This window comes from Leucopleurus acutus (assembly GCF_964270905.1).
Source record: "Leucopleurus acutus genome assembly, chromosome: 3".
Lineage (NCBI taxonomy): Eukaryota > Metazoa > Chordata > Mammalia > Artiodactyla > Delphinidae > Leucopleurus > Leucopleurus acutus.
The window spans coordinates 169,815,452-169,832,347 of NC_139145.1; the positions used below are offsets into that span (position 1 = coordinate 169,815,452).

Here is a 16,896-nt window from a genome sequence, read left to right on the forward strand (position 1 = left end):
GGGGGGTAGACATCCCAGACTACTGAGGTTGGCATTTGAAACAAAGCTCATCTGTGCACCCTTCGATAGCTCAGCTGGTAGAGCGGAGGACTGTAGACCTGAACATGTGAAACAAAGATGATCTGATCTCCTGCAGAGTTAACTTGTACTCAGCGTGCCTTCTTGTACTATTAACCCACTTATTTTAAGAGCAGGGTTTTCATTCTTTTATCCTTCCCTCCCCCCACGCAGAACTTTGCAAGTACAAGTCACAGACACAAGGGACTTAAACACATTAGACTCTTTGACCTTGTATTCCACTCATGTCCCCAGAATACATAATAGGATCATAGAGAAAAAATGTTATTTTATAAAGGAACTAAAATCTCTTGATAATTGAAACTGGCAAAGTTGGTCTTACCTGTTGTCTCCTCCACCTCTGCTTCCCGCCCTGCAGCCTCTCAGCCTCACATCTGAATCCACCCCCAGGGTGGTGGCCGTTCCATGGGGCTGCACCCACCTCCTGACAGCAGCACGCTGCCTCAGGTTGATGCCTTGTACCTGTCACTGTCAGCCCCAGGGCTTCTCTGGCACCGAGGAGACCCACAGGGAGCCTAGGCAGCACTGGGCAGGGGTCCTACAAAGTCAGAAGTGAACAAACCAGAAGGCAGTCTCACCCCAGGAGGACTGGGAACAAGAAATAAAAAGCGCCTTCATGTTGAACTGCAGGTGGTTCTGAGAGACTGCTCCAGGCTCCTCAGAAAGTCTTGGGCAAGGTCGAGCTCCAGCTGCCCTCAGGGGTGACCTTGAGAATTCAGCCTTATACAGACTTCCCTGCTGCACTCACTCCTCTGGTCCCTCCCGCCTGCTCCTTGGAATTACCTCCCAAATAAAGCAAGAGCATCCAAGCCCTTGTCTCAGACTCACCTTTAGAAGATACACAAGCCATTATGGCAGCTGTATTTCTTACTGAGTCACCAAGTATCTGTTGAGTACCTACTGTGTGCCAGATTTGAGCCATCAGAGAGAGTGTATGTGTGCAACCATGCCCTGTGCAGCTGTCAGTCTGGTGCAGAGCAAATTGAAATTGAAATCGAAGCTAACAGAAGCACATCCACACAGCTGTGGAAAAGGATTTTTCAATGAAACGATTTCGGTCTCACTTTTAACTGAGGTCTCAAGATAATTGGTGTCGACTGCTCCCATTTTGCAAAGTGTGAGATCAGATCACCTGTGCAAGGCTTGTGAAGACTCCTGACCATTAGCTGAGCTCCTATATCCGGTCTTTAAAAGAGATTGGAGAGGTTGAAAGTGGCAGTAGACTATAAGAGTTTTTTTTTTTTTTTTCCTTTGCTGGTGCTTTTATGAGGACCTCTGCCCAGGGGAGGATGAGAGCAAGGTTGCCAGAAAGTTTTACATTACACACGCGGCCCTCTCTATCTTCTTACTGGGCAGCACTGTCCCAGACCCTCTTCAAGTTACTTGCGTTTTCACACCTATCATCTGTCTTCGTCATCAGACTGTCAGATCCCGGTGGACAAGGGCTGCTTGGTTCAAGGCTACATGCCCAGCGCCGGCACTCAGTAGATGCAAGGTCATTAACTGCCCAGCGAACAATGGTCTCTGAGTGAACGAACCGACACTGCGTGGAGAAGGGTAACCAGGGTGGAAAGTGCGGATCCCAGAGGTGCCTCCCACCCGGGAACCCCGCAGCGGCTTTAGCCGGTGAGGCTCCCCCGACGCTCCAAGAAGGAAAGACCCGGGTGTGCACAGAGGTGCCGGGGGGCGGGGGAGGGTCGTCCCCACCCCCTCCCCGCCCCGCAGTCCAGCCTAGCTTTGCGCCCCCTCGGTTTCCAGGCAACGGCCGAACGCGGGCGCCGGGCAGCCTGCGGCGGGCGGACTGGGACCAGACCCCTCGGGGGGCGGGACCGAGCACTGCGGCGGGATGGAGGATGAGGAGGAGGAGATCACCGCCGCCACGCTGCGGGGCAAGCCCCGGCCGCCGCCCATCTCCGCGCAGTCCGCCTTCAGCTACGTCCCGCCGCGGCGCCAGGACCCCAAGGAGTACAGCTACTACTACCGCCAGGGCAGGGTGAGCGGCCCGGGGCGGGGCGGGCGGGGCGGGCTGGAGAGCAGGGACGGGAGGTAGTGGGGGATTGAGGGCAGCGCTACACTGCGGGGGAGGGGCCAGGGAGGTGCTGGGGGCGGGGCTGCAGTCCGGGGAGGGGGTCGGGGGAGGAGGGAGAATAGGGGCGGGATCACACTGCCTAGGAGGGTGCTGGGGGCGGGGTCACACTGCCTGGGAGGGGACTCGGGGAGGGGAGATGGGACGGGGCTACCCTGCGGGGAGGGTGCTGGGGGCGGGGTTTCACTGCCAGGAAGGGGTCCTGGGGACCTGGCCGCACTATCCCGGAGGGGCCTGGGGGAGGGGGAATGGGGCACCTCCGGGGAGGGCGTTAGAGGGAGAAGGGATGGGGCGGGGCTACACTGCCTGGGAGGATGCTGGGGGCGGGGTTACACTGCCGGCGAGGGTTTCTGGGGGCGGGGCTGCAGGCCGGGGCCTCCCCGCGGAGTGTGGAGGGCCGGGGAGGTGGGGCTGCAGATTCGGGTTAGGACTCCGGGGGCGGGGCTGCACAGAAGAGCTGGGGCGGGCTTGAGCGGCACTGCCTGTGCGGGGTTCGGGGCGGGGCGCAGGGAGTCTGGGGGCGTACGGGTCAAAGGGGGTGGGAGGGTGGGAGAGTGGCCTCCCTCTGGGGCTCCTAGACCCCAGAGTACCGCGACTACGACCACCGGCGTAAGGTGTGGACCCCCGCGCCCCCCACGAGAGCATGGGCAGGCTCGGAGCCGGGTGTGGGGATGGGGGGAGGGGGAAAACGCTCACCTGGAAGGGGGCTGCGAGGCCGGGCGTGCGGGCTGGGCGGCCGGGATTGCTCAGCGGGTGTTCGGAGCCTTTTAGGGGTGGGTTAGGGCCGAGCTTTCCCCCGGGAAGTGAGGGAGAGCCCCTGGGCTTCTACTTCTGCCGGGAGCAGCAAGGTGGGCCTGGTGCCCAGGATCTGAAGGAGGGTCGCAGGAGCGCGGGGCCACCCAGCCGGCAGGGGCACCAATGCTTCTGGAGTCTCCCTGCCGCAGGCCTGGGCCGGCCCGAAAACAGCCACTACCTGAAGGCTTTCGCCGCAGTGACTGCGCCCGGACCGCCCAGGGCGCGGAAACCCTCCTAGAAGCCCGCCTGCGAACAAGGGAACCTCGAGGCAGGGCTGAACTGCCGCTGGCAGGGAGAGCGCGGCTGGGAGCGTCCCAGGATTGTGGCCGGGCCTCACCTGGCACACACGAGTCGTGGGGAAAGCCTGAGGGTCTGCGAAGGCCACCCTGCAGCCAAAGCAGGAAGAAAAGCGGAAGGAAAATAAACATTCAGAATTTGCGGGGGTCGTTTATTCCTTTCTTCTCCATGTTTTTCCTAAAAGTCTCCATCCAGTGTCTTGTACTGTACGTTGCTTCAGCCTGTCTTGCAGCTGGGGAAGCAGGGGCATCATTATTAAAAGGCGCATTGATTGGAGATGCTCAGCCTGCAGTGATGAGGGGTGGCCTGAAGAGGGCTCTATAGATTAACCAAGTGCCTGGGAGGAAGGAGGTCTTTCCCTCCTGATGTGTGAGGTGTTCCCACCAAACACATCCTTTTCTCCCTACCCACAATCCACAGAGCCCAAGTGAATCCCCATTTAGATCAGGTCAGCATACATTTGAGTACTTGCCACATATGAAAGGATACCACGGAGCTTAGCTGTGCAAACAGAAGCAGTAGTTTCTAGTTTAGACAACTGTAAGGGGTTGAACCGTGTCCCCCTGTTATTCTTATGTTAGAGTCCTAATCCCCTGCACCTCAGAATGTGACTTTATTTGGTGACAGGGTCTTTACAGAGGTAATCAAAGTGAGGTCATTAGTGGGGGGCCCTGATCCACAATGACTGCCATCTAGGAAAAGAGGCAATTTGGGCACAGAGACAGACCTGAATAGAGGGGAAATGATGTGAATGGACAGGGAGAAGACAGCTGTCTGTAAGCCACGGACAGAGGCTGGGAACAGATCCTTCCCTCACAGCCCTCAGAAGGAACCAGCTCTGCTGACGCCTTGATCTCCGACTTTGGCCACCAGAACTGTGAGACAGTGTATGTCTGTTGCTTAGCCCCTGGTTCTGGGTACTTCGTGTTTTGGCAGCCCCAGCAAACCAACACATAAACCTCAGCCAGGAGGATCTCTTGTATCTGGTAGCGCCTCTCTGCTTGGCTTTGACGATACGGAAGGACAAAAGGACAGGAGGAAGAAAGGGGACGTCTGTAGCTCATGTCCTTGCCTCCCTGTTTCCTGACTGGCCCGGGCTTGAATATCTCTGCTGACCGTTAAGACAGGAATGGGATTGAGAGCAGTGGTTCCCAACCTCACAGCCACCATGGACCTCATATCTTTTCCTCCCATGAGCAATATATTTTGAAAGAACTTATTGCCAGTGAATTTATGAGTCACGCATAGCATTAATGCACAGCATGAGAGAACCAGCCAAAAATCAAGGAGTCTTGATGTTTTAAGTTGGTCCACGCTGTTTTATTGAAAGTATATAAGTATTATCCGGCTTCTTGACATAATGAAAAAATTCACAGTACACCATTTTATGTGTATCTTTGAGGGGTCTTATTGATTACCACTTTGAGGCTATAGGGAAATAAGATAAAGGATTAAGCAGGTGGGGACCAAGATACATATCTGTCAGAGAAAAAAGCCAGGGTGCAGGATCCCGCTAAGGACTCTGGGCAAATGGGTTTGGGCCTGGGGAGACTGAAGCTCTGAATCAGATGGATTTACCCATCCAGCCACTAGAGCTGTGGGCGCCGGGAAAAGCAGAGAAGACCCCTCTACCCCCTGTGGGCCAGACACTACCAAGGGAAAAGGGGCAGAGTTGAGTTTGCCAGTCGCAGTTTATTCTTCCTAAATTCACCAATCTGACACATGGCTCCACATTTCTGGGGCCAAATCAACCAAGGGGCAGAGAGATGCCCAAGGTATGAGGTGACCAGGGTTCTGTACTTGGAAGCAGATCGGAAGTAGGCAAGAAGTGTACCCCTCTGGTGCAGGGGCCATGCATAGGAAGCCTCCTGGGCCAAATCTGCCCTGCCACCTGAATTAAGCAAGTTTTATTAAAACACAGTCACATGCCCATGTGTATAGTATTGTCAATGGCAACCACACAGAGTTGAATAGTTGCAACAGTGACCATGGCACCTGCAAAGCCTAAAACAGTGACTATATGTCCCTTTACAGAAAATGCTTGCCAACATCTGCTCTGATGTCTTACTGCCAATGGAGGGATGGGCCTTAGACAAATTAATGCAAAGCAGATTTTAAGAAAAAAAATTCAGTACTGTTGATAGCTGGGGTCACAGGCAAATTCAAGTCCTGAGGCCTTTAGCGTCACAGGGAAAAAAATGATGCAGGAGAAAGGTTAACAACTAAATAAAAAAGCCTTCAAAGCAGCAAGAGCAACAAAAGACATTTCAAAGTCCATTTGCAAGCCAGCTACCAATGGCAATAATGACCTTGTATGTGCTGGTATTCAATCAGCTACAGGATTCCAGAAGCTGAGTCTCTGACCTTGAGATCATTTGGACTAAAAAGGATGAACTCTGTATCACAGGTTTTCTGGGGTCTCACCTGCCCCTAAATTCTTTGTAAATAATTCCAGGCCCCGCTCAGAGCTGGGAAGAAACATTGCAAAAGTAGCTCTTAAGTCAGTTGCTGTGTGTCACACTCACCGGTTAGTTCCTTAGTAGCACAGGCCCAGGAGTCCTGCATTATTAGTCCTCTGTGTTATTAGTTCAAGTCACAGACCAAACACTCTGTCTCACCTTGCCCGTCTCGGGATCAGGGATTGAACAGCACCAAATGCATGGAGCCCTTATGAGAATTAATTTAATTAATGGGTGGAAAGTGGCACGTAGTAAGCCCAATGTAAGAAGAGCTCTTCTTATTATTATTTGTTCTTCTTAGTGATGATTAGAGTTTCCTTTCATTGAGGGACCGGTCCTGGGGCCTTTTATCCTCCATCTTGTTCACTGTTGGAAATTAACACAGGTGAGGCAGGTAGTCTGCGTGACAGTCTGGTGGTTCCTGATGTTCTATAAGGCATCTCCCCCGCAGGAGCCCAGAGTCAAAGCTCTTGCAGCAGCACACTTAGTTAAAGCCCCAGTAATACCCTGGATCTTAAGACAAATTTGTCCTCTAAAGCTGCCAGCGAAAATGCTATCAAGTGCTGTCCTGCTCCCTAGGGAGCCTCTAGCAGTGTGGGCTTTTTCTACGAAATAGTGTTCCATACATTCAGTTCAATGGTGTTTTTAAATTACTTTTTTCTTCTTCTGCCTCGTGCAACATTTCTGCTACTGAAATGGAAAGGCTAAGTCAAAGGAGAATGCCCTTTTATGACAGTTTTGATTAAATTTCTCAAAGTCTAAAAGCTACATTAAAAAAAAAATCTTAGGCAGTTTTAGAATATGCTTTCCTTCATGCTAATGTGAATTGTGGGTAGCTGTGTCTTGAGTGAAGCTTTGCTCAGAAAATCTAACCTTAGTGTTGGTGGGATTAGCCGACTTTCTGTGACGGTGTGTGGTGGAGAGAAAGAGGCAAGGGACTGCCCGTTTCTTTACCCTTCTGATACTGAATTTCCTTTGCCTCGTGCAGCCAAGCGCTTGATAAACATAACGATGGGTGTTGACTGCACAGAGGTGCAAAGGGGTGTCCCTATGCCCACGTCCAGGATACAGGAAGCATTAAGTACCAGCTCCCCAAGCCCTTCCTGGACCCTCTTCACCTTTAGGCATCAAGTACATCTGCCATACAGGCTTGGCCACTCCTAGGGGCTGTGGAGGACACATGAGCTCCAGTTCTGTTGCTGGGCCACCTGTCAAAATCTGGGCGAGTTTCTCTCTCTCATCCATCTTGCACCCGCGTGCACTCCCGTCCCAATGTGTACTAGCCAAATGCAAGTGTACGTGCCCCGCCCCCTGCCCACCAAGGCACACTCCCCATCCTGCCTGATCTTCTCCTTTGCATGTGTTAGTATCTAACCTACTAAATATTTCACTTGGTTATCTTGTTGGTTTTTTCTCTCCTATTGAAATATGAGCTCCATGAGGGCAGGGATTTATTCGTGCGACTCCTCTATCAGCGATAGAAAGAGTGCCCACGGTCTCATAGTTGGTGCGTCATAAATAGCCGCTGATGAACCAGTGAGGATGAATAAATGAATAAATGAATAAACAGAGAGACAAGTCTGTCTCTTGATTGATGAGCTTAGCTTCTTAGACTAAACAGAGGTTTCCTTTTGGATTATCTGCTGTTTGGGTTATCCTTGACCTTGCTCTTCTCCTCGGGGGACTAAACTTGGGAGTGGACTCTGGTTGCCTCTCTCTGTCTGGGCTGGCTGCGCTTGTACTGTTCAGTGACCTGCCCCTGGGAACTTAAGGCCTGGAGGGTGGGGCTCAGTGTCTTCCTCCAGGGCAGGTGAAAGGGGGGCAGGTCACCCAAGAGGGAGAAAGGAGTGAGAGGAGAGGTCATGTGTGCCCTTCTAGCAGAAGTGATTCCTCTGGAAGGAAACACCAGGAATAGGGACTTCCCTACCAGTTGGTTCCTACCAGTCATGACCACCCATGTGAGCACATGGTGCATGCCTTTCCACATGCGTTTATGAATGCAGTCATGTATGTCAAACTTTTAAACATAAGAACATGTTCACACACGATCGCACATCTACGTGTATATATTTGCAGCATGCTCTTTTCATTTAATAGTGTATCTCAGACGTTTTTTCAAAATCATCCCCTTTTAAGAAGTACAACAAGCAAATGATACATGAAAACAAACAGCATTTTCCCCAATATATTTGACCAAGTGACAACATGTAAGACTAGATTCAGGTTTCAGCCCCCGTGGATGGCCCTTTCTTCCTTGATGTGAATTGCTGGGGGGCAGGGGGCAGAAGAGGGGGCGAATGGGGAGCTGGTATCAATGGAAGAGAGAAGGCAACTGGCTTCATTCTTATTAAATTGATAAACTATTCAGATTATTTGGAAAGTTATGAAAATTTCCCAAACTTGTGATCTTAACACACCAGAGAGGAAACACAATCTTTGCCACAAACCAAAGAGAATAGTTGAGTATTGTCCTTTGTAAAAAGTTATCATTATGTCCTTGACAAGCTACATTTCTTCTGAGAGATAGAATTTTGAACAATATTAAAATTAATGAAAACCTACTCCTTAAGCTTCATACACTGCTTGACTCCCAAGGAGAAGCACTGAATTTATCAGAAGTAAAATGAGGCCCTTATGAATCAAAGAAAACCATTTTCAGTCACCTTGGGAAATTTCAGTTTTAAAAGTAGGTCACAAAGCTCTGGGTAGGCAAACAGTACCTGAAAGCCTCCAGGTGAGAGGTAGCAGTACTATGGCCCCTGAGGAGAGGAGATGAGAGGAGCTCGGTCATAACCTTATTAATAAAGGTGGGCTAGGATGTGCTATGCAAACAAATGGACCCCAAACCCTGAGAGTCTTAACTAGTGGTGTGTCAGAGCCTGATCATACTGACAAAGGGGACTTTTAGCATCTCTTCTGAACTCTGCATTCAATTGGAAGCCTGAAATTGGCCATGGTGGGAGTATTTACACCACAGAAATTAGCAAACACTACAAATCAGGTCTTTTTTCTCCAGAGAGCAGGTTGTTAACATAAGTGCGCCGGTGGCCTTAAGCATATAAACATAACGTAATGAAATACAGCCCAACATGTATGTTTCTCCTGGGCGGGTCTTCTTAATGCAGTTCCTTGGGAAACTGAGCTTCTCTGTTTTAGTGACTCCATTATTGCCAGGGCCTGGGGATCTTTGGGGCTTTGGGTCTCTCCCTGGGTCCTTTAAATTGCTGGTCAGTGAGCAAGGAGAGAGAGGGTGGAGGCCTGCTGTGAGTTTCTTAGGGACCAGGCCTAGGAGATGGCGTCCACTGGTTTCACCCACATTTCCTGGCCAGAGCTGGTCACTTGGCCCTGGCCTAATTGTGATGGAAACTTACAATGAAGAGTGCATTTATATTCAGAATGGTCTGGAAGGGAGGAGAAAATAAAGGACTTGAATCTCAGTTTGCTCAAAATCTTCCCCCAACTATTTGTGTGAGAGTTTGTGTAACTTCTGGGAGGAAGAGAGCTTCCAAGTTTGGGAGGAGGCACTGGGTATAATAAAGCCCACAACCCCAGAAGAGACAGCCCCCAGGCACCCTGTGGGCTGGAGGTGGTAGGCTAGGACTTCTTCCTTGTTTATGAACTTGCATTAGTCATGATAAGCTAGGTTATGCTGCAGTAACGAACAACCCCCAAAGTCTCAGTGGCCTGAAACAAAGCTTATTTCTCATGCTAAGCGTCCAACAGGGATCAGAAGGGTGACTCTGCCCAGTACCGTCCCTCTGTGGCCACCGTGGAAGCTGTCCCCCCGCCTCTCTCCCTAGCTCAGCTGTCTTCTCCCTGTGTCTCTTCATATCATCTTCACTTTCTGCCTATTTGTGTCTGTGTGCAAATTCTTTTAATAAGGGCACCAGTCTTATTGGATTAGGGACCCACCCTATCCCAGTCTGACCTCAACTAATTACGCCTTCAGTAATCTTATTTCCAAATAAGGTCATGTTCTGAGGTACTAGGGGTTGGGACTTCAACATATGAATTTAACACACAGGGAGCTTACTCCCCAGTGGCCTTGGCTACAGTGGTGTGGTCCCTCCTGTCAACTTCATTAGCATCCACTTGTTACCCCCAGGCCAGACAAAAGCTGATCCTTCCTTCTTTGGTGCTACTGTACTTTGTACCTACCTCTGTTCCTCCCTGGGTGTTATGTTGAGATATTTTAATTAGTGGGTTTATTTCCATTCCCAGCCTTTAGGTGGTCTCCTTTAAAGTAAGGTCTCCCTATTTCTGTTCCAGAGTCTAGGAGAGTGCCTGGCACAACGTAGACCCAATGTGCTTTGGAGGCTGAAAACTGAAGGCCCCCACTGGTCTTATGGCATCAGCCCAGGGCTACAGACTGGAGTGATTTTTCAGTGTTAGGAGTAGGGGTCACCATAGGGAAACTGATGGTGGGCGATCAGACACCACGACCAGAATAAGACCAGAATACATTATAATGATACTCAAAACACAAAGGAGCTAAGGAAATCATGAGAGAAAAATAAAGGGGCTCTGCTTTGCCTTTAAAAAAAAAAAAAGTCATCTGTGAAATAGAGGAAATCCCTTGAGAGATTTTAATAGCAAAATATCAGGAACCCAGAAGCTCTGTTTTGTGGCAGCATCTAAATCCAGTTTGGCTTTTCTTAATATCATTTTGCTTCAAATCATAAAGGAATAAAAAAGACTGAAAGAAGAAAGATTAATAATTAAAATCCAGGAAAACCCAGACTTTTGGTTTGATTAGGATTTGGAAATGGACAGTCACATTACTAAGTAAGGCTGCCTGCCTGGTGATGGATTAAAGTTTTCTTATTTTTCAATGATAGAAAAAAACTCGTTTTTACTCTGGAAAGTCCTCAGTAAGCAAAATCCCCACACAGAAGACTTAAAGATTCTGATCACATCCGTCAGCAGTGAGATTTCTAATAAAGACTCTTCTAAGATATAGTAGGCTGTTGGTACCTAATCCTGGGGATGGGAGTCCGGCATTGCTGCTCATAGATCTTACTTTCATAGAATATTTTAGGAGACCCAATTAGAATGAGTAGAAATAGGCATTTTTCTGTAAAGCTGCATATTGCAGTGGGTTTCTCCATCATAGGGGACAGAATGAAGCAAGACTTCCTTCCTCGTTCAGGTAACAGCGATGGCATTCTCATTCTGTTCTTGAGTTCGTTCCTCCCTCTTTAGTCTTTCTCCCAGGACAAGTCCAAGGACCCCAGGGGCTTACTCAGTTCAGGAGGGGCAGGCGGGAATGGGCCACCTGCACAGGAAGCCAGCACAAGGGGGATCCCTGTTTCCCCTTCTGTCAGGGCTGCCCCCTTGTGGTGCGGCTGAGCCGCACACCCGGGACCAGCTAGTCACTGCAGGGAGCAGAGACTGGCCGCTGGCCTCCTCCTCTCTGGCCCAAGGTTCTCAGGGTGCAGAAGGGCTCTGGCTGCAGGTGCAGCTCCCACTCAGGTGCTCGGTCCTAGGAAACCAGGTCATTCTGTTGCCCACAGCGGCTCTTTCCTGAAACACACCCATTTCACGGGTCAGTCAGGCCAGGAGGGATTCCAGTGACAATGGAAAATCTACATTATGACCAAGAGCCCAGCCTACATTACCGTGTAAATGCGGGCGATGTAGGGGTGATGGGGTTTCAAGTTACTGTTCGTGTCTGCCTCTGCCGGGCCTGGCCAGTAGCTCTGAACCCCAAAGGGAAGGGCCTGCATTGCAATACCCCCTTTACAGAAGGCGAGCATGCTCCTTTGGAGAATTTGTGTCCCACCATCCCAGCAGAGTGGGTGGCATCCTTGAGCTTCTGCTGTGTCTCTGCCGGACCTGCTGGCCCCGTAGCTTACCCAAAAAAACGTTTCCTGTGAGATTTGCTTAATCTCTCTAGGCTAGAAGTGAGCACCCAGCCAACCCCACCAGCTTCTGCTTCTGTGGACATCCTACACACTGATGTTAAAGATACTGAGATTTCTTCTTCATTTCCTAAAGGTTTTTTAAGTTTGAATTTTATTTGATAAGCAAATGTCTGATTTTTACATGGTCAAAGTGATGGATATTTTCTTTGTGATATTTCCCCATTGCTTTCTTGTCTAGGAGGTCCCTTGTGGGTTTTCCTTTCAGTTATTTTTCTAATCCATCCAGAGTTTACTTTTGTCCATAGTGTGATGTGAAGACCCAGCTTTCTTTTTCTTTTTTTCCCAAACAGCTAGCCAATGTTCACAGTACCAAAAGCTGAATAATGTATCACCTCTCCACTGATTTGGGTCTTTTGCTTTTTAATCCCATGAGTACAAGGTTACCTTCAGGAGGTCGTAGGGTGTAGGTGGCCTTCAGGAGGCGTGAAAGTCAGGGCCGGCCAAACCAATGCGTGCACAGGCCCAGCAGCTGAGTGGGGGAGGGAAGACAAAGCCAAGAAGAAGCTCCTGCGAGGTGACCTCATTAAATGACCATCAGGGCACGGATTCAGAAGCCATGGCTCCTGTCTCTAGTCACTTGGAGTGACTCGGAACGTAGGCAAACCAGGATTCCAGCATCACTGAATAAGTGCCTTGAACGTGGTACCACTGAAATTCTGAAGAACTTGAAAATAATGTTTCTAAAAGATGGCGTTGTTTTCCTGACTAGATGGTTAATGACACCAAGACAGCAGCCGTGTCTGAGTTATCTTCAAACCTTCCCGAGCTGGAGTGGCACGTCGTGCACAGGACAGATGAGCTGTGAAGGAGTTTTCACGACTGGGCTGAAGGTACATCACACTCCAGCCATATCCGCTGTTGTCAGCAGCTCTTGAGCTCCCACACTGAGAATGGGCGGGATGTGTTTTCCAACAGACTGCACGCAATGTGCACCCTTTTCACCGTTACCTTCTACCTCTGTGTCCTTCCGTCGGAGGGGGACTCTTCTAACATTACTATTCAGGATAAAGACAAACAAGCAAGCAGAGGTTAGAGGCCCTGCAATCCCAAATTCCAGCGAGGTGGCGCATCTGCCTTTGCTGCTGGAGGATTCAAGGCAGCTGGCCCTGGGCTGGAGGAACAGAAATGACAGGCCTGACTTACAAGGCGAAGATTAGAGATCAGCTAACGCATGGATTTCTTTTCCTTTTACTAGATACCAAATGAGGCAGTTTTATTTTTGTAGTAAGAAAAATTGGGGATAAAAAAATGGAGATGTTACAGATGGCAGCTCTGTTAACGGGATCATTTTCTAACACATTAGAGCTGTGCGTGTGAGTATTTTATACTATGTTTGGATATATGTGTATATTATACATATGTATAATATACACATATATAACATATACCAAATATATGTGTTCATATACATATGAATTACAGTTTTTATAGCTGCCACATATGATTAAAGAAAATATTTCTCTCTAGAGACGGAGAACTTCTATTTGGGTATATTGTCCTAGTGTTCAGTTATTGTGAGTTTTTCAAAGCAGTACAAGCCTATTATACAAAATTTGAGAAATTCAAGAAAAGTAGAAATGAAGGAGAGGGACTTCCCTGGCGGTCCAGTGGTTAAGACTCCAAGCTTCCACTGCAGGGGGCGCGGGTAAGATCCCTGGTCAGGGAGCTGAGACCCCACATGCCACGCGGCATGGCCAAAAAAAAAAAAAAAAAAAAAATGGAGGAGAAAACACCTATATTGAGTGGATTATCATAATTTTAAGACTTGAGCCCTAGGGTGGAGTCAGGGAGAGCCAGGAGCCTCCTCTGGGAAGAAGGAGTCTGTAACAGTCTAGGAAAAGTGTCCCTGGAAACATCTCCATCCTGTCGGGCCTCTCAGGAACTTGGGGCCTGGCGTCCCTGCTCTGGTCACTGCCCGAGGGGTGGTGACCTTCCCCATACACGTTCGGTGCAGTCGGGAATCTCTATACATTTCCACTCTTCATCAGGGAGAGTTTGGGCTCTCAAGCCGCATGAAGCTTCCACAGCTCAGCCCTTGAATAAACCATGGCTTTCTTTCTCTTTTTATTCCCAGACCGGAATCATTTCCCTCTATGACTGTGTTTTTAAGAGGAACCCAGGTTATAATCAGAAATTGCACCGAGACGACAGAGAACATGCAAAAAGCCTGGGACTTCATGTTAACGAGGAGGTAATAGTAAGGCAGGGTATCGCTGGGTGTGAACAGATTCACTGTGTGTGTGTGTGTTTAGCACTGTGTGCAGTTGGCTGCACGTAACTCGCCTTTGTGAGGCTGTCCTCTGTCTCACTGTGCCAGGAAGTGAAGACTAAGCTACTGTCACAGCTCACTCCCTTCTGCCATGTTAAACTGTGTATTAATTTTTGTGACTGTTGGTTGGTCCTCTAGAATGTAACAGTTCCATGACAGCAAAACTCAGGAGTTCTTTTCAATAGATAAATAGGTCTTTGCTTAACCTCCCAGGCCTGGCTATCATAGTTCTAAGAACACTGGCCTTCCAGGGATGAAACCACACATGCAGGAAAGAGTATTTCTCCCAAGTCACCAGGCCACTGTATGTACCACATACGGCTCAGTTCTTCTTTTATCTCTGCATGAGAGGAAGGGCTTTGCTTCTCGTCAGCTGCACAGGGTGGGTGGTGACCAACAGAGGGAACCAAACTCACAGGGTGAGAAGGTCAGGCTCACAGCAGGTACAGGGGGTTGGGTGGTGGGTTGGAGGTGTGGGCGTAGAGAGGGGGGTTGATAGGGATGGGGGTGGGGGAAAGAGGCTGTGCATCCCCTTGGCATGGTCGAGCCCACCTGCTGCTGGGTTAGACCCTCTTCCACACTAGGACATTGTCTCTCTAAATCTGATCCGAGGACAGTATGTTTATTAAGATCTGGATTCTGTATTAATATCATAATCTTTATACAATACACAGAAATCTGGATGAAAAAGCTTCTGGTGGGATTCCTTTTTGGATCAGAGGATTTTTGCCTGTAGCAGCTAATGTTTAAGAAGACCACCGTGTCACTTTCAAAGAAACTTTTAACTGCTGTGAAATTAAGTGATGGAGGTACTATGAAGTATCACCACTTAAGTCACAGACATTAACTTTGTTTTTCTGTTGTTTTGGTTTGAGTTAATTCATTCCAAGTTGGTAGTGAAGTTAGTGCTTTTCTCTCATAAGCACACACCTGGCATGACTTAGATCCAGTCAGAGTTTTTGAGCACCTCCCATGTGCCACTGAGTATAAAGGGAAGAAAACAGAAGTGTCTGTCCTCCTAGAGCTGACATTCCCACGAGGAGACAGAAAAATAAAAGCCAAATAAATAATGACCTGGATGCCAGGTATTGATAAGTGGTATGCAGAGAAATACAGTCTTTTAAGGGGATGGAGAAAATGAAAGGGATGAAGGGGGCTGGGGACATGATGGGGGGCCTGGGGAGATGAGGGTGTCTGGGGGATGGAGCATGGGGAGATGGGGGATAGGGGAGATGAGAGGTCTGGGGAGATGGTAGATCTGGGGAGATGAGAGGTCTGGGGAGATGGGAGATCTGGGGAGATGGTAGATCTGGGGAGATGAGAGGTCTGGGGAGATGGGAGATCTGGGGAGATGAGAGGTCTGGGGATATGGGAGGTCTGGGGAGATGGGAGATCTGGGGAGATGGGAGGTCTGGGGAGATGAGAGGTCTGGGGAGATGGGAGATCTGGGGAGATGAGAGGTCTGGGGAGATGAGAGGTCTGGGGAGATGGGAGATCTGGGGAGATGTGTATCTGGGAGAAGGAAGAAGGCGGACAGAAGACAGGCAGTAGGAGCTCGGGGAGAAGGGAGGAGTCGGGGAGGAACAGGACCCTGAAGTCAGTGGGTACCTGTTGCCCCGTGCGAGACCTTGGTCTTTCCTCTGAAAGACTTGAGGACAGCGGCGGGCCCTGAGCAGAGGGGACAGGGTGTGAATTGGTTAAAGAGGTCCCCCTCCCGCGGCGTCAGCATGGAGGGGTCCTAAGAAGCCAGGTGGAGGTGGGGCGCAGATGCGCAGCACGCGGGCTGGACAGGTAAGAGCGCTCTGCTCCCTGACCCTCACCCCCAACAGGAGCGCGAGAGGCCAGTGTGTGTGCTGACGTCTTCTGTCTATGGGCGGCGCATCCACCAGCCTGTGGAGCCCCCGAACCGGGATCACTGCCGCGCCGGCCACGTGAAGGCCGACTTCTACCGGAAGAACGACATCCCCAGCATCAAGGCTCCCGGCTTCGGTCACATTTCTCCGGCCTGACGCCCTCGCATGGCCCGAAGGGCGCGGGCGAGAGGGATGGCACTGGGGGGGGGGGGGGGGGGGAGGGGAGGGGAAGGGGGGACGCGGTGTGGCGCCGGCCTCAGGGTCCCTGTGTGGACCTCCCGGGCCAGCGGGCGACCCCTGATGTACCTCCGATGCACTGGGACCGCGGGAAGGACCGCGCAGGGCTGCTTCCCGCACGTTTCCTTGGCGACCAGCCTGGCCAAAGGCCTGCGAGTCTGAGGATGGACACCTACCTAGTATGACGGTTTTCACGCGAACTGATTTCAGATGAAATGATGCTGGAGACTGATCCATTATGAGCATCTGAATACAATGAAAACCTTGCTCCCCCTTGACAGCGGTTGGGCTGATCTTTGTTCGCTCCTCTCCACGTCTGCGAATCTTCCTGGCGGAGGCACTCGTGGCGGTGGTGCGCAGGTCCTTTTCTTACCGGTTATGGAAACCGCTACCGTCTCACAGCACAAACAGTACTTAATGGGGAGATAATGAAATTGCCTTTCGGCACAGCTGAACTCTAGCGTCTACAGCATTCCTCCCCCCACCCCGCCACAGGCCTGAGCCACAAATAACAGAATTTTGGACAACCGAGGACAAAAGTCCCTAGTAGGATGGGTGGTCTCGGTGGCCAGCAATGCTGCTGTCATCCCTCGGTGGAGAAGCAGCCAGAGGTCACAGGAAGAGATCGGGCTTTGGCGCTCGACAGACTTGGGTAACACTGTGGCTCCTGCATCTTCTAGCTGCATGGGGTAGGGCAAATGGACTCACCTACTTGAGCCCACATCTCCTCAGCTTTAAAATGGGAGTTCTAACCCTCGAGGAGTTCGTGTGGGAATCCATAAGCCACTGGAGTGTGGTCTTAACCTGCACGATAGGGGCTGTGACTGTCACTTTGAACAGTTTTCTTTTAGGAAGCAGCTGCTGCCTTTAACCAAAGTTAGAAATGTTTAGTTTGGAG

At 50.2% G+C, this 16,896-nt stretch overlaps 1 protein-coding gene across 1 annotated transcript; it reads left to right on the forward strand.

Annotated features, from left to right (window-relative positions):
- Positions 1-1,924: 1,924 nt before the first annotated feature.
- On the forward strand, positions 1,925-15,917 carry CFAP90 (cilia and flagella associated protein 90; the record flags this gene model as incomplete). Its single annotated transcript, XM_082835351.1, has 3 exons — positions 1,925-2,071; positions 13,714-13,830; positions 15,738-15,917. 3 exons carry the CDS (start codon positions 1,925-1,927, stop codon positions 15,915-15,917), a joined length of 444 nt encoding a protein of 147 aa, XP_082691477.1.
- Between the last annotated feature and the right edge of the window lie 979 nt (positions 15,918-16,896).